This window comes from Vipera ursinii (genome assembly GCF_947247035.1).
Source record: "Vipera ursinii genome assembly, chromosome: 1".
NCBI classification, from domain to species: Eukaryota; Metazoa; Chordata; class Lepidosauria; order Squamata; family Viperidae; genus Vipera; species Vipera ursinii.
The window spans coordinates 330,909,025-330,936,030 of record NC_139512.1 but is presented as its reverse complement, the minus strand read 5'-3'; the positions used below and the strand labels follow the sequence as shown (position 1 = coordinate 330,936,030).

Here is a 27,006-nt window from a genome sequence, read left to right as displayed (position 1 = left end):
AAGGGGGTTGATTAGAAAAGAAAATTATGTGTACAGTAAAATACAAACCCAGCACATAGGAGTCAGTTCTGTCAGTCAATCCCTTTGTCCCTGTGAGAGAATTCCTCTTAGGCTACATAAAAAAACCTTGTTCTATTGAAGCCAAGGCAAGCAGGAAGAAGGGTGCCTTGAAGCACTGAGTTGAAATGCTTTCTGCTCATCACTGAGTCAGGAGAAAGCTCTGCCTTTTGAAATTTGCTGTTTCTTTTTCAGTCCCCTGTCCTGCATCCATTGCCTGCTTCTGGTCACTCTAGTCATCTGATTTCATCCAAAGTAATAGGTAACAAAGTGTAACAAATTTTCCACTTTTTTTGAGGTTAACCCTGGACAATATAAGAATAATAGAAAAAAAATTAACTTAATACTAGTACTTGGACTTCAAAGAAACTGTAGGAAGAATATTGACACCTTTAAACTTTGGTGTTAGAAGTGACTTCTGAGAATATCATGGACAGCCAAGAAAACGAACCCATGGATCATTGAACAAATCAACTCAGAGGTACAAATGTCTAGGCTCAAATTATCCTACTTCAGACACATTATGTGAAGGCACAGCTTTTGGAAAAAGACTCTAGTGCTAGAAAAAGTGAAAGGAAAGAAGAGGATAGCTAGCAACAAAGTGGATGGACTCCGTTACAGTGATGGTAAGTGCTCCATTGAGAGACTTGAAAGAACTAATTAGGGATAGATTGCCAGAGAGAAAATCTATTATAGCTAGCCTGTGTTTACAAGCTTATATGGAAGAAGAGCAAGTTTTACTGGTCAAGACTAAGCCTGATTTGGTTTAAAAAGCATCAGACCACAAGAATTATATGAAAAAAAATGCTGCACAGGATATACAAATGAAACAATTGATGTCTTAATGATTAAGATGGGCATATAAATAACAAACCAAAGGAGTGACCATACTGACAGCTATTCAGTTAGGGGACCCATTGGTCAGTTGAGCTATTGCAATGCATTGGGGTCCATACTTTTTTCCCCCTGGGTAGGAAAGAGCCCAGCAAAGCGACCAGCTTCTGTGGCATGGACAGTTCCCTGAAGCTGTAAGCAACCAATCTAAAATCAAGGAAATGCAAGGTAAATAGGAAAGACTGCTCTCCCATTTAAAGAGGCACTGCTGCAGTGCCCAAAACTTGTCTGATGCCTTGTGTCTTGAATGCAGGCCTTGTGCTATTTCAAAAAGTATTTGATCTTGTAGCTCAAAAGAACTGACTTTATTCCAGAGAGATGTGACATGTACCTGTTAATAGATAAGAATGAATGGAATAAGAAACAGAATGTACAAATGTACACTCGAGATAAAGGAGTTCAAAATGTTGAATCATTCCCAATTTAAATGTTCTCTGTAAATAGGAAAGCAGCACATAAGTATTAGAGCCTTTCTCCTTCGTTTTCTAGCTTTTAGCTTGCAATACGTTTTCTTTGAAACATTCAAGGCAATATCTTATACATGCAGATGAAGTGGTGCTTCATCATATCATTTTATTTTTCTTTGTACACTAATCTGATTATATCTGACTCAGGGGCTCCTTTCCAGGCATGGCCTACGTTTCCTGTCACAAGCAATGCTGAAGTGCATCTCAGGATACCACAATGTATTGTGTAGAAAGCTTGTGTCTATAACTTTACATGCAAAAAGTTCAATCAGGCGCACCTGCAGCTCAAAATTGTTTCAGGAGATTTGAATGAGGGAAAAAAAAAAACTTTGTCTAATACAGGAGTAGTTAATCTGTGGCTTTTACTTAATTGTTAAGCATAGCATTCAGCACCTGGAGATGGTGTGTGGGGGAGGATGTTTGAGTGTGGAGTAAGAAGTTGGCAGGTATCCCAAGCTTATGGGTGCAGAATGCTATGAAAACGCTCTCAGATTGCTTATGCGTTTGTATGTGCACCAGCTGTATCCCACCTGTTAATGGACTCTGTTAGTGCAGTTGGGATGGGGCTCTTTGACTGTGGAAAGGAAGGCATGGTCCAGGGTGAGGGAGTAAAGGGCAAGCAGGGATATCCAATGCTTTCAATGCATACTACTCAGTCTAGCAGAATGGGAATCCTCCAGGTACTTACCTCTCTGAAATGATGACATTATGCATGTTCTAGGAGACACATCTTTTCTGTAATAATGTCTGCCCTTTGAAAAAGCCTTGCCCTCTGAATAGCCCTGACCCTACTAGCTGTCTAGAAGGCTATGAAAATCTGGCTCTTTTCTCAAGTGTTAGGACCTGGACATTTGTGGAGTCTGATTTACCTGTTAGTATTTAAATTGCTTTGAGGCATCTTGAGTTTTAGTCTGATGATTATTTTTAATTCTATTTTGCACTGTTTAAAATTAATTTCTTATAACATGTTTTATATACAGTATTTATTGCCCAATTGCCCAGTTGCTTGCTCAAGATGGGTAGCCATATAGATTGTCCATAAACAAACACAAATAAATCAATCCTACCATATAGAGGGCAAGGGACAGGGGTTGCTCCTCTGTCCTGGTCCTATTAGATCTCTCAGCGGCTTTCGATACCATCGACCATGGTATCCTGCTGCGGCGTCTCAGGGGGTTGGGAGTGGGAGGCACCGTTTTACGGTGGTTCTCCTCCTACCTCCAGGGCCGCTCGCAGTCGGTGTTGACGGGAGGGCAGAGATCTGCCCCGAGGCCTCTCATTTGTGGAGTCCCTCAGGGGTCGGTTCTCTCGCCTCTCCTGTTCAACATCTATATGAAGCCGCTGGGCGAGATCATTCATGGTTTCGGGGTGGGGTATCATCAGTACGCTGATGATACCCAACTTTTTCTTTCCACCCCGAACCAACCCAGTGATGCCCTCGCCGTGATGTCCCGGTGCCTGGAGGCGGTTCAGGTCTGGATGGGGAGAAACAGGCTTTGTCTCAATCCCACCAAGACTGAGTGGCTGTGCATATCGGCATCTCGGGCTAACCAGACTATTCCACCTCTAACGATGGGGGGTGAGGTGTTACCCCCCGTTGATAGGGCTCGCAACTTGGGCATCCTCCTGGATTCACGACTCAATTTTGAAGACCATATAGGAGCCGTGACCAGGGGGGCTTTTGCACAGGTTCGCCTGGTGTGCCAGTTGCGTCCCTATCTGGACCGAGACGCCCTACGCACAGTTACTCGTGCGCTCGTGACCTCCCGTTTGGACTACTGTAACGCTCTCTACATGGGGCTGCCCTTGAAGACCACTCGGAGGCTTCAACTGGTGCAGAATGCGGCCGCGCGAGTTGTAATGGGGGTCTCCCGATACTCCCATGTAACACCTCTACTCCGCGAGCTGCATTGGCTTCCGGTTGCCCTCCGGGTGAAATTCAAGGTGCTGGTTATCACCTATAAAGCCCTACATGGCCTGGGTCCGGGATATCTGAGGGAACACCTGCTGCCGGCATCAAATGCCCTTCGTCCAGTGCGCTCCCACAGGGAGGGTCTGCTCAGGGTCCCACCGGTAAGAGATTGCTGGCGGGTAACACCCAGGGATAGGGCCTTCTCAGTGGGGGCGCCTGCCCTCTGGAACCAGCTGCCAGTGGAGCTGAGGACTGCCCCCGACCTCCGGTCATTCCGCCGGGGCCTGAAGACCTGGCTCTTCAAGCTCTCGGGCCCAGGCTGAGGAGTAATTTACTTTAATCGGGGTTTTAATTGCACAGGGTTAGTTTAATCTTTTTTAAATTGGTTTTAACTTTTGTATTGCTGGTTTTTTAACTCCCTGTAAACCGCCCTGAGTCCTTCGGGAAAGGGCGGTATATAAATGTAATAAAATAAATAAATAAAATAAATAGATACTAGAAGTAATCAGTTCAAAATTCTGGTCCGTTCCTCTGTCAAATCCAAACAACAACATTTCCTACAGTTAGAATATTTCCCTGGTGTCTATCTTGTCTGGAATGGGTCTCCTGCTTGAACAGGGAGTTGGACTAGAAGACTTGCAAGGTCCCTTCCAATTCTAGTATTCTGTAAAACTTGTTGCAAGGAAAAATGTATTCTTTTTTCCAATGAATTGAGTCCATTAGCAAAATTATCTTATAAATATCGCAGGATTCTTCTCTCAGTTTAACCAAAATCTTTTTCCTATAAAGCAAGCTTTTAACTTGTTTTGGATTAAAATCTTGTTTTCTGATTCATCAGTTATTGTCAAGGATGTCTATTTTTTCATACAGAATTCAATCTGTTTTGTTAAATTTTGGAATATTGCTTTAGATGTTCAGGTGGCTGAAACGGAACACAATTTGTTATTATATGCTAGTAATACTTTATGTTGTATTGATAAGGGTCAGTGTTCTATTTTTTGGATGTAATACAATAATTTGGTAAGTTATCGGGTTATTCCAATATCCAAACTACATGAATTTAAATCAATTTTTAACTATAGCCCATCATTACTTTTTATTATTTTTAAGGGCTCTGGATTCATTGGTTAATCAAATATCTTTCCATATAGTGAATAGAATGGGACCAAATTTTAGGAGTGCAGGAGAAGCTGGCAAAAGAAAAATTGGGCCTGAGCAGTAGAGAAAATTGTCAGAGTTAAGGATAGCCATTCACATGGTCTGTCTTTTCAGCATTTGGAAATTCTTATCTCTTCCTCTGTAGGTTGAGTAAACAGCAGGGAGATATCCCAGAAGTTATTATGTTTATTTTTTTATTCATATTTGTCAAATGTATATGTATCATTGCTCTTTTTTCTTTCTTTCAGGTTTTCCCCTGTTGCAAGCCATTAAAATCCTTCAAGAGAAACTGACTGGCTTTCCGGTTCAGCTCTCCTCTTTACAGAGGTCTGCTGTGTATGATTACTTTTTAAACACATTTCTTAAGCATTATTGGCTGTACCAGTTTGTGATGACTCGGGAGAGAGACCGCAATCAGACATTTGCCATTCTTGAGGTCTGTGCTCCCCCCAGTCCCCCTCCTTTGAGTGAAGGCATAGATATTGAAATGTGGAACCACCAACAACAATTAGCCGTCCTCTGTGCAGCTGAAGAAGAAAAACAGGCCAGTATAATGCATATCCGAGAAACTTTGCATGCAGAGCGGGAAAGTCTGCTCCGAGAAGTGTACCAAAGGGTCAGAAGAGAAACACAGACTCTTAACACAGAGGTAAATGAAGAATGTAGTATCCTCTAAAGAAGTGGGAAACGATGGCCCTTTTATGACTTGTGGACTTCAACTCCCAGAATTTCTGAGCCAGCATGGTGGCTCAGGAATTCTGGGAGTTGAAGTCCACATTGTCATAAAAGGGCCATTTTCTCCCCACCCCTCTCTAGGATATTGTTAATTTAACACCATGTATTGTTAAATTATTATTGCTACACATAAGTAATAGGTAGTTGACTACTACTGGAATTCATTTAATCTCTTCTAAGGAACCTTGATTAGGCCTAGCCATTAAGGTTTCTCAAATTTTAACCAGCAGCTACATTTCAAATGTTGAAAACATGTGATGAGTACTCAGGCTGCCATGAAATGGGGGGGTCAGGAATTGCCCATTCACAAAGGGAACTCTGGCATGGAGACTATAGATTCTCAAAATAGAAAGGATATCCAGAGGCTCCTTAGTGCGTATCATAGCTGAAAATTCTTTATCTTGGATGATCTAGACTTCTTCCAAGCTATAAGGAATAGAGTGCCTCAGAGTAGAGATGTTCACTAACTCCATTAATGAAATTAGCTGGTGACAACAGCTAATTTAATTGATTGTAAATCAATTATTGCTGTTGAGCATGGGGAGTTTGAGCATGCTGGGCAAGACCCCAAAAAAAGGAAAGGAAAGGAAAGGAAAGGAAAGGAAAGGAAAGGAAAGGAAAGGAAAGGAAAGGAAAGGAAAGGAAAGGAAAGGAAAGGAAAGGAAGGAAGAAAGAAAGAAAGAAAGAAAGAAAGAAAGAAAGAAAGAAAGAAAGAAAGAAAGAAAGAAAGATGGTCCAGAAGAGTCCAAGGTGCATCAGATGCTCAATCATAGTCACAAAATGCTAGGTATTTATTTGCTGGGGAAGAATGGGGCATCCTATAAAGGAGCATGCATGAGGTCCCATTTACAGTTTCAAAAACTAAACAAGTCATGCTTAAAGAGAAGATCCTGTGTTTGGTTTTTAGACTGACCCCCAAGAACACGTCAAATGCTTGCCACAAAATAGAAGCCATTGTTTCTTTGCTCTTGGCATCTCTTCTAGTATCAAAGATGAAGTCAGCCTAGCCATACTATACCATACCCACAGGTACCCCAATGTGCTAAAAGGATAATGCTTCTGAATCAGGGTTGGTTCTTCCAAATTTACCTACCTAAATTTAAAGTTCTGGGATGATTTTTAAATCACAAATTCTTGGGGTGAGGATTTTAAAGGATTGCTTGAATCCATGTGATTTGGGAGCGGAGGGCTTTAAATGCCTTATAATAGGTATCTTCATCCTGAATTATCAGGTTTAATCAGAATTAAGCCCTTTTCAATATTGAACCTATCTTGGTGTAGGCATTCCTATCAATCTTTTTTTTAAAGAAAATCTTTACTGTATTTGCTATAATACTAGAGTTTTTTAAAAGTTCTATTTTCAAACATATTATTGAATATGCTTTATGCTGTTGATCTATTATGTTCCTTGTGGCACATTTTAAATATGTTTGTGACATGCTGTAAAATAACTCTAAAAAGCAGCATATAAAACATTAGAACAAACCAAAATAAATAAATGGATAATTAATATCAGAGAGGCTGAGGGACATCATTCCCATAAGGAAAAGTGCAAATATTTTGGGAACACTTGGTCATGGGAAACAAATGATCCAATAGAGGTTTATAATATGTTTGATTTATACAATGTAATTCTACCCCTTGCAATGAGAACATAGATCAAAGAATGCACTTCTTAGCGCAGCTCTTGATTCATCTCTAGATTTATTTCTGCTATATATGGCAATGGCCAATGGATGCTCTTAAAAGAGACTTATACAGATTTAGAGGATGTGATAGATAGAACATTCAGTGTCAATACCCTTTTGCTGTTGAATATTGTTTGGATGGAGGGGAAAAACTGAGAGTTACTATATCTGACTTGTAAAAATCCTAACAGTATAGCATATCAAGCAAACCCAGTTTGGTTAGTTAATGCTTGCTATAATACTAGAGTTTTTTAAAAGTTCTATTTTCAAACATATTATTGAATATGCTTTATGCTGTTGTGCAAAGACAGAACATTAAGCAACCAACCAGATAAAGCACATGTTGTATGAATCCAACTATTTTATTCATCTGAACAACCAACTGACCCACAAGACCACTTCTCAAGTCAAGAAGAGCTGATTAGCTACCCATAGGAGGACATCATATCATTCCTATGATCTAGAAAATGCTGAAGCGGTTGAAGGAAATAATGCAAGTTGAAATCCAACACGCCTGTATGTGTTGAGGGAGAGCAATATGGTTTATTTCACTATGGCTCTTAAACTTGCTGTTTGCTTATTGATTAAAGTTTGCATTGTTTATTTTGCCCTGAAGATTTCAGAAAGTGAAGTTCACACTGTAAATTGACAGCACATCAGGGTTATGACTTAGGTTGCCTCCTCCAAAACATTGTTTCTTCTCTCTCTATCTTTGATTTGCGTAATCAACCTCTGATGATTTTATCACGTTCCAGATTGAAAATTCCCACCTGCCTGGGCTTGCTTTTCTGGTTCTTCTCTGCCCTGTAGCATATTGTTTAGGGAAGTCAGAGGCAATGTTTTTCACTTGTCAGCCCATCTGTGGAGTGAAATGAATGGGCCATTAATGCTTATGCATTTGTGTTTCATTGAGCTGCCAGCAAAGGCAAGTACATTCAAATGAACAGAAAGAATATCACCTTTTGAACTCAAGCAATGATTGCTGGGATATAATTTGCTAATCATTTTTGTTGTTGTTCAATACTGTTCTGTATTTAAAGAAAAAAAATCCAAATTTTGCTATTCCCAATTCTTTGCTAATTTTGTTATTCCCAGTTCCTAAATTCAGCCTATCACTGAGGCCTTCAAAGTCTGATGGATGTCCTCCAAACTCAACAGCTTTTGGAAATTGATTAAAGGAATTCTTTTGACCAGTATCATTCATACATTTTGCCAGCTGCCACCTAGAACTAAATGATATCCTTAGGTCCCCACGCTGTTTTGTTGGCTCCTTCCCAGTTTTATAGTCAGATTAAAATTATGTTCCCAAGCCCCACCCTTCAGCAGGTGTGTGTGTGTATGCATGTGCACACCTATATAGTCACTGAGGATGTGACTAGATTTCAGCTGGCATATGGACCTCTTCTCATTCCATTGCAATGTATATCATTGCAATCAATTATTATAGCACCCTGCTGTTATTGAATACCTCTGCCATGTGGAAACCGAGAAATCTAACTCTTAGTCCTCCTTGGATCTCATGTTTGTGTGTGTTCCATTGCCAAACATGCATTTACCACCTCTCTGTTTACCTATCCATATTACTGTTCCTGTTGCTTTAGCATACTTTAATATTTCCCCAGGAAGATGCATACATTTTAAAGAAAATTCACAGCTTCCTATTATTCTTGTTGTGTAATTATAGAAAGATTAACTGGGGCCCAGACTCATTCTTACAAATAAAGATAACATGGGAGGTTGGTCATTTGGTTTTCAGCTGGCATTAACAAAGTATTAACAAAGTTATTGAACAAATAAAATAAAGTTAAGTAGACAGGAAGCGTATCCATGTTTTTTTAACTAGTAAGTTATAGGGACGCAGTGGCTCAGTGGGTTAGGACGCTGAGCTTGTCGATCAGAAGGTCGGCAGTTTGGCGAGTGCTGCGTAACAGAGTGAGTGCCTGTTACTCGTCCCAGCTTCTGCCAACCTAGCAGTTCAAAAGCATGTAAAAATGCAAGTAGAAAAATAGGGACCACTACGGTGGGAAGGTAACAGCGTTCCGTGCACCTTTGGCGTCTAGTCATGCCGGCCACATGACCACAGAGATGTCCTCGGACAAATGCTGGCTCTTCAGCTTTGAAATGGAGATGAGCACTGGCCCCTAGAGTCGGAAACGACTAGCACGCATGTGTGGGGGGAACCTTTACCTTTACCTTTTTTTAAGTTATAGTATTCTTCAATCATTGGTGTGCCAATATATGAAAAGAAGCATATGCTGTGTAAACCTCAAAGATAATTAATCAATGTTATAAAAAATATTATATACTCACTAATGAGGAAATGGCTTTAGTCATTTTTACTTTCACCTCATTAAAAGGCTATAAGCCAGGGGTGTCAAACTTGCAACGTCACGTGATGTATCACAATGTATCGTGACTTTTTTCCCCCATTGCCGGCAATGGAGTGGGCTATATCCCTGCTATAAGCAATGGATTTAAGAATGTCAAGGCAGACAACATCCAGCAAAAGGAATTGCTGTCAATATACAATAGTATGACTGCTTCTTTGGCCATATTTTTTTGTTATCTTTTCACAGGGCTTCAGAGAATCATGTAACTATTTACCAGTTAATGAATTATTAGGGTATGCAAGTAACTGGTAGAGAAGTCCATTCTTCTATGCAATGAGGAGGGTTTTTTTTATCTAATCAAAGGTCCAATAAGATTCTAATGATTTAACAAGGCATTATAAATTGCAAATATTCTCAAATGTTTTCATATTCAAGTCTCTTCAAAAATGCCTTATATGGCATAGCACCAGCTTTTATTGGACAATATTTTGCCAGAATTGAATTTGCCTGACCAGTTTGATCATCTAAAGAGAATCTGTTGAGAGTCCCCATTCCTCATAATGGGCACTACACATAGAGTGTGGAAGAAATGTTAGGCATTCTGGGGTAGTCTATACTCCCTGGACTGCTCTCCTCATGGAGATCAATATTGGATTAAGTGTCTTTGTTTTCTGCAATCAAATAAAATTAATACAATTGAAAGGAGCTGTGCTTGACAGGGTAGCATGGAGAGCATTTGCCTATAAATTCACCAAGGGTCAGACACGACCAAATGGTTAAAAATACCATTCCAATGTGCCCCAATGGACTATAAATTTCCTCAGAGGTAATACTGATTGTATTAGTGGTTTTTGTTTTTACATTATTTTTATATTATTCTTGCACTGTATTTTTCTATTTGTTATTCACCACTCAGTAGAAACCCTCAAGTGATTCTTTAGATGATCACCCAGCACAGGTAAATTCAACACATTCACATCTATTCAGATTGAAGCAAGTTATCATCTTGTTAACCAATCAATCAATAGCCAACCATATTAATTGTTTAATATATCAGAAACTTCAAATATATTAATGTTGTCTTCCAGACACTGATATCTTTAGTCAATGAAGCAATTAAAATTCAGATCCAGAACCTGCACCATATTATTCAACATGAGATCCAGACTACCTTTGAAATCTTGGAATTAAAGCTTGAGAAAAAGGCCTTGATGCTCAGTTCACCTGTTCCATACCCACCTCCATTCTGTCCTGACTTGCGAGGAAAAAAATCAAGCAAACCTCAAAAGAAGACACAGGACAACCCTTTAGAAAATGAAGACAAAATGGAGAAGGACCAAAAGAAGAAAAAGAAATGAAGATTGCTTTGGGGTTCTCTTATTGTGCATCCTTCAATGAGGAAGCAATCCATGCATCTCCTTATAATTGTACCTTTTTATCCCAGGCATTCTAAGTACTTTGCCTCTGATTCTCCAGAGTGATACTACTTCAGACTGGAGGTACAGTTCAGATGTTTGCATTTTAAAAGAAATAGCCTTGCACTGACATATTCAATTTGCTATGCAAGGTACTGTGAATAGATTGAGACACATCATATACCCATTATGTGAAACTTCTACATCGCTTAGTTTAAATAACATAATTTTAAAACAGATTGCCATCTTAGGAGAACAAAACTTGAGTATTTTTACCTACAGAGTATAGAATTAAACAAATAAACTCTAACATTCATGTTAGAATCTGAGAATCGGCAAGCATTACTTAGCAATGGAATCCAATAATCTGCTCTGTGCTTCTGAAGTTTTTCTTTCAGCTTTTGCATGAATAGTGCCACACGTTGGCTGGGGAAATCTATTGAAGTTATGCCATATGCCAAAATTCTTAAAGCCACATTCTTATTGCCAGCAGCATATGCATGCACGTTTAATTGCCTACATTAGGTCAATGGGTTTTGTACACATTGTAATCCTGAATATGCAAGCATCATTTTAAAGTTCAAATAAATATACAATAGGTGGGAGAGGGATAATTTTTATTTATTTTTAAATTTGGATATTTTAAGTCAAAGCAATGGCTATCAAGATACCATTTGCCCCATTCTCTTGCCAGATACTTCCTCTTTGGGGATCTCTTGGTTTTGATCTTTCATCAACAAATTAAACAGAAATGCAGTTTCAGGGTTCCACCCTCCAATAGCTTTTAGGTTTCTCGGTTGCCTTCAGTTTAGGCTAATACACAGATGCTCTAGGAACATAAGGGAAGATCAAGCATTATTTGGGGTCATATGCATCACCTAAGCAGATAATGGAATTTCCTTCCTGAAAGAGGCTATAATAACAGGACTAATGTCCTCATTGCTTCAGTGCTCTCCACGACTTGTTGCAGCAATGATAAGCGTCTAAAAATTACTGTAAATTAAAGGAAAAAGCATGGGTGGGAAGAGGACAAAATGTGAAGATATCTGAGATGAAAGACAACCTAGTCTTATGAGACCACATGAAAACAAAATGGCTTTGTCAAAACTACTCTATGCTTGTGCTGCCAATTAATAGTACCCTCTCTGATTTAGAGAGTGTTGTCATAGACATGGGACATATTCAAAAGGAAGCATTTTCCTCTAGGAAATTAACTGCTTATTCTACAAGAGGACAGTTATTTACAATGGCATGCTTCATTCAGTCTTCCCTAGCTTATTTCCATTCTAATTCCTGTATTCTAGATGTACAAAATGAGACTGCAGAGCTGGGATCTGTTAGCACCTTATGTAAAGAAATCCTTAGGGCAGTACCTAACATGGTCTTTCAAAAGTGGAAGGCTATAAGGCCACTGTAAGTGGCATAAATGGGCCCCCAGAATGTTCTAAAACTTGTCACCAAACTGTAATCCTCAATGTAATAGATGTTATTCAGCCTGTAAAGAGCAATCTTATTAACTCAGCTTAATTAATATAATTAGCATACTTTTAATTGGATTAAATTAAATTAGATTTTATCTACTTATATTTTATCACTTAATAGAAAGTATGAATATTGTTATTTGCATATAACTTTGAAGTAAAAATAAAGTTAATATAATATAGCAAAGAGTATTGTCCTGCTCCAGAAACTAAAGTGAAGTTCAACCACCTGTCCAGTCAGCATGTGTTTGTGAAATAAAGAGAACTGTGGTTTTGTCCATCTCAAGCAGCAAAATGCCTTTTGCCATGTTTGAGAGCTCTATTTTCAGTCTCAGTAAATTACCTTTAAGGAATACGCACCTGAAGATTACCTTTTTATACTAGTGGTGGTAATAATAATATTTCTTACAAGCTGATTTTTATAGCCTTGCTTTATATATATTGTCATTGCCCTCAGCTTCTTTTCTGATAAAAGGCAGGTTTATACAGTAAGATGTTGTCTATACAGATAAAATTTGATCTGATAGAAAGTTATTTCAGGGATGACTTCTGTCTTAGATACCCTTCCATCGAGTGAAGAAGCAAGCAAAAGGAAATGAGGCATGGGTGACTGATTTTTTTTAAAGGCTGCAATCTAGGTTGAGTATTCTAGACCCCCACCACTCAAGTATGAGGTCTACTATGGGATATGGGACATTGTATTTTTGTCATGTTATTCTTTCAGGGAAGCCATCTATATGGTCTCACAGAGAGCAAGACAGCAACGTTATTTTTCTTGAAGTATAAACAAGTCGTGATTTTTCCTCATCCCTTTTCTTAAATATAAAGGTAGCCCCAGGACGCATAACATCCGGTTGGAGGGGCCGGCTACTGTTATCAGTCAGGAAACAGAGCTGGACACATCCTCTCCTAAGTCTCAGCAGCCTAAAGCCACCTCCAGTGGCATGATTTGGCAGGAAAAGACAGAGTTGCGTGTCTTACTCCTTCTCCTTTGCACACAGCAGGAGCCTCCCTCTACGGCTCTGGGAAAATGAATCCTTTTCCTCCTCTAACAGATCAGAGTGGGAGAACATTTTTTTCTGCCTGAGAAAGCAGCAGAATTTGTAATATTGGAATGTAAGGTGATATACTGGGTACTAAGAAAAAAGTCTCTGAATGGCTCAATATAAAAACCACCTTCCTCCTCCTCCTCCTCCTCCTCCTCCTCCTCCTCCTCCTCCTCCTCCTCCTCCTCCTCCTCCTCCTCCTCCTCCTCTTTATCATCAATTTCCACTCAGGATTTCCAAACATTTGTCATTTAAGACAAGCCCATTGAAGGCAGTAACTATTTTTGTTTTAGCAGCTGCCAAAGTTAAATTGAGTGGGTCAGACAAAGCGAAAGGAGTTTAGAATTTCCTAGAGTATAATAGAGCAGCCATTAGTGGACTGTGTCATGGAGTGTGTTATGTGTGACTCTTTTTCCTAATGTTGTTTTCCAAGTTAAAATAAAGTTTTCACTTTCTCTGAAGGAAGAGACAAATTAAAGGATGAAGTATTTTATTACAAAAAAAGGTTTTATCTTAGTCCAATATTATGATCCCGATCCTTAAGTATTGCTTGATCCCTCTCTTGAATTTTGGGAGCAACAGGAGAAAGAACCTAATCATCTATTTTCTGCTATTGCAGCAAAGAAATGGGTAACCCCACTCAGAGAGACCTCTTGGTCTGTCAAGAGCTGCATTCATTTTCCTTCAGAATTAATTGGTTCAGAAATACATTCTAACACCCCTTTCTCTTTCCTTCTCTGTCACACCAAGCTTTCCCCCAAGGTGAAGTGATGATGCCTAATTTATGTTATGCCTGATGTACGTATATGTGCATATATTAAAAAATACATATTTTCAGACGTTTACTGAAATAGTATTTGTTACCATGCTGCCCTACTTGCTTCATGATATCACAAGGCACGTCTATAAAATGTGCCAAATAATTTTTCCTTCTCTTTTCTAATTGTGAATGTGAAAGGTGCATGCATGCACTCATACAGATCTCCTTTCACCATAAACAGCAATATCAAGTTAAAAAGAAACATGGTCATGGTTTCTGACTAGACTGCAAATTTGGCCTTTTTAAAATTGTGCTATCTGTTTTCAAATTTCTCAAGCTCAGTGTTGGAATAGTCACAGTACTATCTAGCTCATCCACTACATCTAGACCAGTGTTCCTCAATTTTGGCAATTTTGGCAACCCAACTCAGGAGTTGAAGCCCACACATTTAAAGTTGCCAAAGTTGAGAAACACTGGTCTAGAAGATTCTTAAGCCTAAGAACCAATCAAATATGGGAAATTGGTAATGAATTCTCCCATCATTAGTTCTGACTTACAAGTGGTTATATCACTGTCACACATCAGTAATATTTTATTAATGTTTCACCAAAGATTGATTTTTTTTGTCATTTTCAATCACTTATGCTAATGTTAACCCCCAGAATGATAAAAAGCCTGTCTTTTATGTTGAATGGCTATGCTGCATGCATTTCATAATTGCTGTAATGTCTTCCCAGATTAGTTTCCAGTTTTTTTCACCAGTCTGGTCAGTTATTTCTGGACAGGATCCATTTTCTCATTTTGTTTTTAAATGTGGTACTGAAAACAGATTTCAATTTTCAGGAGGGTTGTTTTTATTCATTTCCTAAGTTTATTTTATTTTTTATTTTATTTTAATTCCATTTATATCCCGCCCTTCTCCGAAGACTCAGGGTGGCTTACAAGCTTAGCAGTAGCCTTCATTCTATGTATATGCCTGCTTATTAGGGCTTTCACCCCCCCCCAAGCGGCATTATTACAAAGTCAGCTTAATTGCCCCCAACAATCTGGGTCCTCATTTTACCTACCTCGGAAGGATGGAAGGCTGAGTCAACCTTGAGCCTGGTGGGACTCGAACCTGCACTAATTGCAGGCAGCTGGTGTTACTTGAGGCATTAGCCCACTGCTCCACCAAGTTTAATCACCTTTATAATTTTTATTAAAGTTAATAAATACTTTTACAGTATTTATTTACTGGCTGATCTCAAAAAGGCTATGAGAAATGAGAACTGGTTATTACTTAGGTAAGAGGGATCAGCTGCTATTTAGTCGGAGGGGGGGGCTCACTGATAGACACTTGGCTTTGTTTAAGTGGAAGTTAAGTTCTTTCAGACGCCAGGGTTCTATGGAACAGTTTGAAAAGCCCTCTTGTATTAATACACCATACAAATCCAAGCTGCATTAGCTTTCCTGTTTTACTTACCCATGGATTACACGAGACATCACATGGACAGAACTGATATCAAGTATATCAACTGTAGCTCTTTCTTTGGGAATTGCAAATGTGGGGCTAGGAGCTCCATGTTTTCCATTTCATATGGCCATATCATGTGTCTTTCCATTGTGCAAAAAGGAGACTAATACTCACTGTTCAATATTGTCCACAAAATGGTAGCATGCCTGCTCCTTGGAGTTTGTGCTTTTTTTTTTTAGAAAAGATACTTAGGGTAGTTACCTATCAGGAAGGCTGTAATAATACTGCAGAGCGGAGTAGCCTTTTTCATTACAGCAGCTTCAATTCATTCTCCTGATCAGCTGGGAGGCTGTGGGAGATCTTCTAAGGATGCAGATACTTCAGTTGAAGAAAGGAGACCAAACCTGTCTAATATCTTTAAGGAACTTGCAGAGAGGGAGATTTAAAGGTGGGGGGGGGAATGGAAGAATTTCTTCTCACCAAGGTCTTGTGTTCCCATTTCCATTCTTATTTTCTTTTCTTTTACCTGAAAACAGTGCTTTTTTTGTATAAGAAAAAGGTGCCGGAACTCACACATGTCATACAACCCGCCTTGCCTATCCTACAAAGTTCCATCCAAAAAAGGTGCCGGAACTCCGTTCTGAGCATTCTATAAGAAAAAAAGCCCTGCCTGAAAACCATACTGCTAAAATCAGTGGTACAGTTTTACACCATCTACCAGACTGGGAGATCAAAAAAGTCAAGATGCAAGGCTCCACCTCTTTGTTATGGCCATTGCATGTATATGATAAAAAGAGATACAATTTACTATGTGATAGGATCTTGACAGACTTGAATATTGGGCGCTATCTAACAAAATAAAATTCAATAGTGAAAAAAGTAAGGTTCTACAATTATGCAAAAAAAACAACCCAAATGCACAGTACTGTATAGGTGGTACCTCACTCAATAGTAGTGACTGTGAGAGGGATCTCAGAGTCCTAGTGGACAATCACTTAAATATGAGCCAGCAGTGTGCTGCAGCTGCCAAAAATGCCAACACAGTGCTAGGCTGCATTAACAGAGGGATAGAATCAAGATCACGTGAAGTATTAATACCACTTTATAATGCTTTGGTAAGGCCACACTTGGAATACTGCATCCAGTTTTGTTCACCACGATATAAAAATAATGTTGAGACTCTAGAAAGAGTACAGAGAAGAGCAACAAAGATGATTAGGGGACTGGAGGCTAAAACATATAAAGAACAGTTGCTGGAACTGGGTATGTGTAGTTTAATGAAGAGAAGGGTGAGGGGTGACATGATAGCAGTGTTCCAATATCTCAGGGGCTGCCACAAAGAAGAGGGAGTCAAGCTATTCTCCAAAGCACCTGAAAGCAGGACAAGAAGCAATGGATGGAAACTAGTCAAGGAAAGAAGCAACCTAGAACTAAGGAGAAACTTCCTGACAGTTAAAACAATCAGCAGAACAACCTGCCTCCACAAGTTTTTAAGAAGAGATTGGAGAACCATTTGTCTGAAATTGAATAGGGTTTTCTGCTTGAGCAGTGGGTTGGACTAGAAGACCCCCAAGGTCCCTTCCAACTTGTTATTCTATTAATTACTATAATTTTTGTTGTTCTTCTTCAGACTCTTAGTAATGGATGGAAACTAATCAAGAACACTTAGAACAATTAATCAGTGGAACAACCTGCCTCCAGAAGTTGTGAATGCTCCAACCCTGGAAGTCTTTAAGAAGAGATTGGACAGCCGTTTCTCTGAAATGATATATAGGGTTTCCTGCCTGAGCAAAGGGTTGGACTAGAAGACCTCCAAGGTCCCTTCCAACTCTGTTATTCTATTTCTATTTCTGTTTCTATTTCTATTACACAGCCATGGCCTTTACTTTTTTAACCTTCTCTCTCTGAGCAACCTCAGGATGCTTCAAAAGCTGAACATGTGCTCTGGGGATATTTTCAAACTCCACCATTCCAAAAAAGAATAGTTTTCTCCAGTATTAGAATTCTAAAATTCTGGCAAGATGCTGTAGAAGGCAAAAAGATGGTCTTGAAAGAGAGTGGGAAGATCTGTTACCAAGGCAATGATCAGACAAGTAAGGCTCGATCCCATTGCAAGAAAGACACTTAAGAAAACCCCTGAGACAATTGCTAATCCACAAAAAGTAATGGAGGAGGGAAACACATTTAGATCTGCAAGATTCTATTAATATAGCTGTTCTAATACAAGTAGCTTTAGACCCACATGGTGCTGGTTTCTTAGTCTGAGCCTTCTTATAGGGCTGACAGTAACTCTCTGTTTTTCTAGCATTTGGGTGAGAACTTGGAGACATTGAATTCTCTGAAGCATTAATTTTTTAAATGAAGAGCTGCCTCTAGTCTTAAGATTGAAATGCTGAATTTAGGGGAAAACATCCCTGATGTTTATTTAGGATCACTTAAAGAGTATGACCAAACTAAACCCCAATCCCCAAGCAGCCATTTTCCAAATCTATCCCTTTATGAAAACAAAAAAAATCTGCCTTGTTCTATGCATCATGCTTCAAGTATACTGAAATTCCAGGTGTTGTATATCTTATACCTGACACCAGATTCATTTGAGTTGTACTTTGTAAAGTTTACAAAGTAAATTGCAGACTATAAATCCAGTGAACTAGATATAAAGTTATCAGACAAATTAACTTTAATAAAAGATATTGAAATCTGGGTGAAAATAGTTCCTCCCTTATACTATTGCCTCCATGTATCTAAACAGATTGACCATCCTTGCATAAAATATTTAAATACAATATTCAGCTGAAATTCTCAAGCACACAGAGTAACACACAAAATAATTATTTTAACAATTCATGTTTAATTCATTTATTCTTTGATATATATAAAAACATTATTTGTAGATTAAACCACACATTTGAGGAACAAAATTAGAAATGCAGAATGATATAAACTAGCTAATTAATCATTACATTAACATTAAACTGTTAAATAACTGATTAACAAAGAAACAGTTGATTTCCATCAATATAAGGAAGTTCTAACAATAAAAATGAATGGTGAGGAAGGGAATAATCTGTAAAACATACACATATACAATGCTATTCCAGGCAAAATAAGACACAGAAAGGAGGATAATGTTTACTTTTAAACACAAAGGTATATTTTTTTCAAGGATGTTTTGATAAAAATGGAGCATTACTAATACAAATCCTTTTCTACAAAACTCTCCCCAATCTTTTGCCAGCAGTATAGATGAAGCTGGCTGACAGATTTTTAAACTCAAAAGTAGCTTCTTGGAGGGGATGAAGTAGATGTGGGCAGGGTTATCAAGAAATGAGTTTTTAATAATTATCTTAATCTAAGTTACCCATCTTGACATTCTTTGTTGACAGTTTAAATCATAGGGAGTCTAAAGCACAATTACAAATATGTTAAGACTATTAGCCCTCATAGGTAACCAGCTTGGGTGATGATGGCTGTCAGCTACTTGTTATGGAAGATGCTTCCATCTGGAAAGCAACTTGTTATGGAAGATGTTTGACTCCTATTTTCCCCCACTCCAAATTCCCTGATCTATTTAGATTAGAATTAAAGGTATATAAAACAAGTGAGCCATCCTCACCCTGAAATGTTCAGTTCTGATCTTGAAATGATTTGCATACCTATTGCTAAAATTATTAAGATAAACTTCACTTATTTTGACACTTGAAATGCATTCTCAAATGCTCATATTTGCACCTGATGCTTCTATCTTGGTTGTGCCCAAACATACAACACTGTACCAACCTCTTCCACAGACAAGGAGAAAAGAGAAGATCCTGAAAGAAGCAAAGGGCAACAGCTGAATTGTGGCTGCTACAATGAGACTTAGCAAACTGTTCAAAGCTACATGCAATTCTTCTGACCTATAATTTGTGATGAGATTACATAGCCACATTTACCACTGATTATGATGAAATCCCACCTTGTTTTGACCCATTTTGCCTTACTGCTATAGCCAATGCTCAGTTTGTCAAAATGTGCCAAACTGAAAAGAGATGATATGACCTAGGTGGTTTGCAGCATGAGGCCCTTGTAGAATTTGGAAGCTGTAAGAGTTGATAGGGGAGGGACAACAGTTTTAAAGAGCTATATATTCATTTGATTATTTAGACCTAGTTTACTAATTTTAAGATAAAAATTTGTTTGGCCAAAGATATTTGTTTGGCCCAATCACCAAGGATAATGATGCTTCTATGGGAGCACTTTTCACATTGTTACATATGCTGTTTCAGCTTTGGCAAGGAAAAAAATCCTGTGCAAGCCCATGGGAACAAATGGGAATTGTGCAAAGAGCAAAAACACTTGAGAAGCCGTTAAACATCCGAGTTTGCTTAGCAGTGGTTTCTCTAGGAAATGCATTCAAGGGCATCTTTGGTTGAAAGACTCCATAAGTGTTCATGTATTCTTCCTGATGTCATTCCTCTGGAAGTAGACCAGATTTGAAATTATTATGCTAATACCAGCTGGGCCCATCAGTTTGATGAAAGAACAAGGATTCTTTAATCTTAAGTCAACATATTAAGGTGCCTTGATGCATCACTGAAGATGTATCCTTTTAACTGGGATACAAAGACACTTCTGAAGACAGATGCTCAGTAGTTAGACTGGGTACAAAAAATGTTGGCAAACTGGAGTAATTATCTAAAAAGAGAACCCCAAAGTTATTTCAGTTCAGAGCAGGAAACCCTGAGAAATGGAAACCCTCTGTCCAGCAAACTGGTCCATAGCACAAATCTCACTTCTCTGACCTAAGAAATGCTGTAATTGTTGTAATAAGTAGCTGTTGCATCTGCAAGGACAGAAATTAGGCTGGTCTCTGAGGAATGTGAGCTGCTTGCTGTCTGAGAGACCTGGACATGTCCATTGATGGTGAGCCCACTAGGCTCTGGATGTCCAGGGGCACTGAGATACTGATCAAACTCATTGCGGTCCATCTCCTCTAGAAGGTCGGCTTGGCTCAGTTGATCCAGGCTATCAAAGTTCTGATGCTCCGGAGGAGGTGAGAGCTGGCCAAGATGGTTGTGGAGGCTGGGGACTTGGAGATTAGGAGGGAAAGCTGGGGAATAATAATTTCCTGTGGGAGGTGCTGGGCAACTGGAAGAAGCAGAGTGCATAGAGGAGGCTGACTGAGAGACTGGCATCTGACCCAGAGAGTGATTGCACTGGAGAGGGCTGGTGGCATATTCTAATGAGTAGGTGTCTCCAGACATATGGGGATGGCGTGGGTCTTCAGGACAAGGGGAGGAGAAGAAACTCTGCTCAGGATCTATCACATCCAAGGGTGACATCTCAGGAGGAGTAGGCAGCCCATATGGATAAGTGTCCATCGGAGTACCTGTGTTAGTGCTTTGGACCTCCTGGTATCTTCTAATGTTTGGCATTACTGAGGCAGCTGAGTATTCATCCTTCTCACACACTGGTCGGCTGCACACTCTTTTCTCAGGCATGTGGTCCTGGTCCCTGGAGAGGCTACCCAGCAGGAAGCCTGGCTCCACCCGCTTGCAGATCCGCTTGACCTGCTTCTTTCTTCTGGGCCGATATTTGTAGTTGGGGTAGTCTTGCATGTGTTGAACCCTCAGCCTTTCTGCCTCTTCAACATAAGGCCTTTTCTGAGATGGGGTTAAAGACTTCCAGGACTTGCCTGTAAGGAAAAAGAGAAATTTCCCTTTTTATATTGTGAAGGATGAATTAAGGCCCTTCCCATCCGTTGGTGAATTAAACTGACATCTATTTGCTGCTCTTCATATTATTTCAATTCACACACAGGAACATGTATTCAATAACAAAAACAACATCTTTTGTTGTTCTGCAAAGTGCCGTACATATAGCAAATCCTAATATTTTGACTCTTGGGAAATGGTAGAAGAATTGTTCCCTGTGCAAATTCATGCAGGCTCCTTTGGAGTTGGGTGGCTAATAGATTTAATTTTTAAAAATAAACAAACAAACAGGAAATAAGGATTGCATAAAAGTACTCTCCACTGCACCATATCAAATTGAGGCTTGCTCTTATTTCCTCATGTGTTTCATACAGGCCCACCTTCTTCCCCCTTGAGATGGCAAAAGTGATGCATGTGACTTTGCATTTGACATTTGTCTTGCAAGACCCATGGAAAGTGTTGGGTCAAGTGAGAAACTCTTCCAATGTTTCTTGGTGAGACAGCCATTTTTTTCCCATAAACAGAATGGTAGGCATGGTCTTCCTTGATCTAAGAGTCCAGATTCATTTTATATAAGATTGCCCAAAGAATAAAATCACTGCCAGAGGTCTTTTTCTCCTCTCCAAAATAAATGAGCAGTTTACAGAGAGGGGCCTTCTGAACAGCAGCTCTTAAATGAGAAATGTTCAAGACAATGAATGCACTTAGCACGAGACAGAGTTACCTTGTCTGGCACTGGCTTGTTCTTTAAAACCTAGACTTTTAAATTTTACAAACATTACTTGTTGGATTTATTCATTTGTAGTTATTCTGCTCAATTTTTACTGTCCTGATTGATTTTTGTATCCAATTCATTTTTTTAGACATTATAGCATAGTTAAGTTATTTGTGGATCACAACCATGAAAAACTTATTTTAGGTATGATAGTTTTACTCTGTTTTCTAGCTCAAGTGTGGGGAAGTAAAGTGCACTTTGTTTTCTGAAGTTATGATCAGAAAGGACTGTATGGAACCCAGCAGGTTACAGATTGTCACTTCTTATTTAAAAAATCAAGTATTAGCCATGACCAGGTTTTACTTCCTGCAGAAACCCAATTTCATAGGACTGTTGCAGAAATAAAAGCAAAAACTGTACATTCTGCATATGGAATTTGTGTCGTAAATAATAAAAAATACCAGCTCATGGGACCCTGAAACCATATGAAAACCCTATTGGACTGCAAAATCATCTCAGCAGACTTACATTCCGCAGAGGCTAATCTAATGCTTCAGGGAAATCAGAACACAAAATAAAAGGTCACTGTGCAGGATACCCTCACCGCTCAGAATATGCACATGTCTTGCTTCTAAAGATGGATGCTCTATTTTGCTATTAACAGCAATAACCCTAAAAAAACCTATCCCACCATAACTATCTATCCCTTTTTTCAAAAAGTTACCAAAACTACTGGCCATCACCAAATTTAAGGCTAAGGAATTTCTTTAGTCAATGACACTCTAGATGTCTTTTCTCTTCTATGCATGGAAGCTGCCTGTTCGTCGACTGCATTGGGCCAGCTTTCCCAAATCTAGACATCTTCCCTGATGTGTGAACTTCAGCACAAAGAATTATCCAGACTCCACTGCCTTAACTAAGAGTTATGGGGCGTCCCTACACATCTGGAGGGCTTCAAGCTTGGGAAAAAGAGGATGAGACATTCCTTGCAAACTTTGAAAAATAAAGTAAGACAATACAATTTTTTGATAAAAAGTTTAAATCTTTTATGAGAGAAGTAGCATGTTTCTAATATAATTCTTTATCTTCACTTGAGGACAGAATAATTGTATGAAAAATAAAATATAGAAAATAAACACTGGTGTCCTACTGGCATGTAAGAATCTCAAGAAATATGAGGAATTTTTTGTTTCCAGAATGTTAAAAAGTACCACCAAATTCCAATATATATTTTGGACATTTTCATATGTTTTTGTTTACCAAAACGAAATTTAACTTTGAAAGTATAGTTCACATTTAACACCAGATATTCCTAGCAACCAAAGTGTTTAGCGCATTGAGCAAAGCCCTTCAAAGCAAAGGAATTATGAGCTAAATATAGGCAATGAAACTTTAAAATGAAAAAATTGTAGTATGATATAAAAGTTGTATCAAAAAACTGTGGTGACAAAGTAGATACATTATCAAAAATTAATTGGGAGTTTCATTTCCAAGGCTTCCCTTCGATACTTTCGTGAAACTGAAGGTTAAAATAGTAATATAAATATTTTGCAATAACAAAAATGTAAAGGAGTTGTCAATCAGTCTGAATCTGAATTGTTCCCTGTCCCCACAAGTCAACATGGAACACCAACAAAATACATGTTAATTTGCCAATAAAAGCCAATTTAATTTGCAAGGAAAAAAAAGTGCACCCTGCTTTGGAAACTAAAGCTATTTTGCTTCTAGTTTGTTAGACTGAAGTTTTATTAATGCTCATTTGGGAAAATGCCCAGCTGAATAAAACAGGGTTTGATTCTGAATGGGAATTTATAACATGGTATTGTTAAAGTACTTGTGGCATGTAAAACCACAAAGAGACTTTTTCCTCTCTTAACACTGAATGATAGTTTTTGTTGCTTAAGTCATCCATATTCTCAAATGGTTCTTTTAAGATAGAGGTGGTGTACACTTTCAACTTGGAAAAATTAACGTCCATTATATGTGAGATTGCTAACATCTCATGAGATTATATTTCAAATATAATATAAGTGTTTGGAGAGCACTCATTGCAAAATTAAGTTTTACATTTTGTTGACCAGTTCCAAATATAATAGTCTTAGCCATTCATGTGGCAAAAGCAACTATTCACAATTGCTCGGATCCTGGGGAGAGGAAAAAAAATCAGGAAAAAAAGTAAAAACCCAGCACTTTATCTCTTCTTTGCTGTTACATATTAACACATTTAACTCATCTTGAATCTGCTACTCAAGGATGCAAATTAGGTAATTTATGAAGATAAGACTGGTATGTATCAATTATCCTCAGTGCAGTTTCTCTGGCTATAACTTATTTATTTTAGCTGAGAAAAAACTCAACATTCTATGATATTCTTATTAAAGTTATTTTCTTTAGATGTAGACTTTGTTATATACTACTACATATGAACTTCATCATATGTGGAACACAAATTTACAATCCATGTCCAATTTCTTTAGGATAGGACCCGCAGCAAATTTCAAGAACTCCAGTAGGAAATAGGCGGACTGTGGAAATATGATTCAATGGTATTAATTATAAAATGTTGCATATCAAATCAAAGCAAAGCTTCATAATGCTGTATTATAGATTAATACAAATGGAAAAGTCGATGATTACAAAGAAAAAATATTGGGGTCACTTTGGAGAATTATATGAATGTTTATGATATTCAGCAGCTGTGGGGAATAAAACAAAAAATTTTACTTTGGGAAATATTAGGAATTTATTATTTATTTATTAAATTTATTTGCTACCCATCTCACCACGAGGAGACTCTGGGCGGCTTTCAGAATGGCACTGAAATCTCCAACCCAGAGTGATCCTTTTTGTAGATGTCTATTGTGCCCACTTTTGCAATGCTGTGCTGTTTATATTTCCAGGTTATTGCCTTGAAAAAAATATGTCAACAAGAAAAGGCAAAACTACACAACTAAAGCTGTACAGGAATTGAACACCTATCCAGAGGAAAGACTTTTTCACACAGAGAGAAAAATGACATACAAGATAGACATCTGATTAAAATTAACCTTCCAACACTGGGGAAAATATGTGTCTCACTTAACATGGAGAAATAACCTTTGCAATATTTTGCAATACAAAAATATTTTAAAATTTAGAAGTCCCCCAAGCACTCAGCACCGCCACCATGTCACACTGTACATACTCATATTAACTTGAAAATCAATCCTGTCAGTATTAATTAGGTTTCTTTCCAAGTGAAGATGGTTAAGTTCAGGTAGCACATACATAAGATGGTGATACCCCTTTAGAAATTGCTGTAAAATCACCATTTAAAAGGATGAAGGGATTTTGAATGAGCCATACAGCTTTTAGAAATGCCAGGAGATGCAGCGCTCTATTGCTACATTCCTATTGCAGAGAAAGTCTTAGTGAATTCAGAGAGGTTATTCCTACAATATGTAGCATCCCAGAGAATGCCATTACTGAAAGTCTGATCAGCAAGTTGACTTACTGAATTTAGTGAGGTGTATTCCTTGGCAAATGGGCATGACATTGTAGTTTAGAAAGCATTATAAATGGGTGTTGAAATAAGAGTATTCACGTAATGATAGAAATCCCTGCTCCCTAAATTTAAATCAGTTCCAGGATGTTACTGAATTGCTTTGGGATTAACAAATTATATTTGGTAACTTTGTGTTGGTTTGGAAAAATAATTTTATCCTTACTGATTTTTTTTTACCAGAATATTTTTGCACTTTCAATTTTGATGCCTTTGACGCTGCTTGCAAGATTAAAAATTAAAAAGTGCTGCCTAACTCAATAACAAATATTTTGAGATGCACTCCACAAAGATTTAAAAGAATATAAAGATTCCCATTATTTATTTTCATTATTTTTTTACAGATTAGCGGAGTGTTATTAGTATAACAAATAAGGCATCCAAATCAAAAGGTTAAAATATAATTTGATTTGATTTGATAATATTTGATTTTAAAAATACATATAATCAAATTATATCTTAAAACTTCTGGAAAAAAATAGCTGCAATGTAGGATTTAAAAATAGATAAAAGAAAATACATTTCTCTGTATTTGCCTGCAAAACTTATATGATCCTTACTTTCTTTACTACCACATTAGAAAACTTTTCAAAATTCTTAGCACTATCCCAAGTGATCTTGAACATACGGAGGAAATATTTTTTAAATTTGCACTTCAGTAATTCATCAGATTTGCAATACGTTTTCGAACTGATTTGCTTTGTGGTAATTCAAATACTTAATACCAATGGCAGCAATAATATGAACCATGACATTAGTTTAGAAAAGTTAGCACCTTTTAAATTTAGCTACCCAAATACATCCTCAAGAAGCAATGAACAGAAAAACCTAATTTTCAAAGGCACTTTTTTTTACAAGAGTCACTGCTTCAGATTTTTTTCGGCTGCAAATAATTACCTAAGAGAATTTCAGCTAAGGGCGCTTTAAGTTTAAATAGCCTAGATCCAATTCTCCGAGAAGAGAACCGACGGGGGTGGGTGGGAAACCTGTTGGGTTGCAACCCAACTAGAGACGAATAATTCTAAGGTTACGCTTTCTTTAGACATGACATTTCTTCCCTCTTAAATCTCTTCCCAACACCAGAGCGAAATGCAGCAGATTTCACCCAGTAACTTGCAGGAGAAGAATTGTAGGCGCCGCACCGCTCCCCAAATGTACGGAGGAGGTAGAAGGGTTTGGCTCTAGCCGTAATTTGGTTTTTTTTTTCACTGGCCAACAGGCAAACCGAAACATCCCGGCCGAGGTCATTCGGGGCTCGGCAACAGCGAGCGACTTCGAAAGCAGGAGGGGCGCGAAAGGCGCCGAAGTCCCGCTCCGCTCCCTCCGGCGGGCTCAGCTCACCCAGCATCTTGCTCAGCTCGGCGTTGTGCAGGTCCGGGTTCTGGACGGCCAGGCGCTTCCTCTCGTCCTTGGCCCACACCATGAAAGCGTTCATGGGGCGTCGGATGCGGCTTTCGGGGTTGCCCTTCTCGGTCCGGGACACCGCGGTGGCTGAGGTGCCGCTGCCCCCGTCGGGCAACTCCAGAGCCGAGCAGTCCAGCCTCTCCGCCCACGCGAAGGAACCCAGCAGCGAAGCCATGCCGTCGAGGCACGCGGGACTCCAGCCGGCGGCGCCCCTCTCGCCGACCACGCGCCGACCCGCCCCGCCGGCCCCAGCG

At 38.7% G+C, this 27,006-nt stretch overlaps 2 protein-coding genes across 2 annotated transcripts in view; one reads left to right on the top strand and one right to left on the bottom strand.

Annotated features, from left to right (window-relative positions):
• The window catches only part of LOC310649701 (uncharacterized protein C8orf74 homolog), a gene marked incomplete at both ends in the record, with an annotated part of 34,336 nt that extends 21,165 nt beyond the window's left edge, over positions 1-13,171 (top strand). The window contains 3 exons of the mRNA XM_083378379.1: positions 4,737-5,137; positions 10,330-10,516; positions 12,966-13,171. Of these exons, the coding sequence (XP_083234505.1) occupies positions 4,737-5,137; positions 10,330-10,516; positions 12,966-13,171 (794 nt within the window). The remainder of the gene's footprint in view (positions 1-4,736; positions 5,138-10,329; positions 10,517-12,965) is intronic.
• A 6,886-nt stretch (positions 13,172-20,057) lies between these two features.
• Positions 20,058-27,006, bottom strand: SOX7 (SRY-box transcription factor 7). Its single transcript, XM_083359578.1, has 2 exons — positions 26,690-27,006; positions 20,058-21,073 (listed from the first exon to the last, which is right to left on the bottom strand). Exons 1-2 carry the CDS (start codon positions 26,925-26,927, stop codon positions 20,181-20,183), a joined length of 1,131 nt encoding a protein of 376 aa, XP_083215704.1. The 5' UTR covers positions 26,928-27,006; the 3' UTR covers positions 20,058-20,180.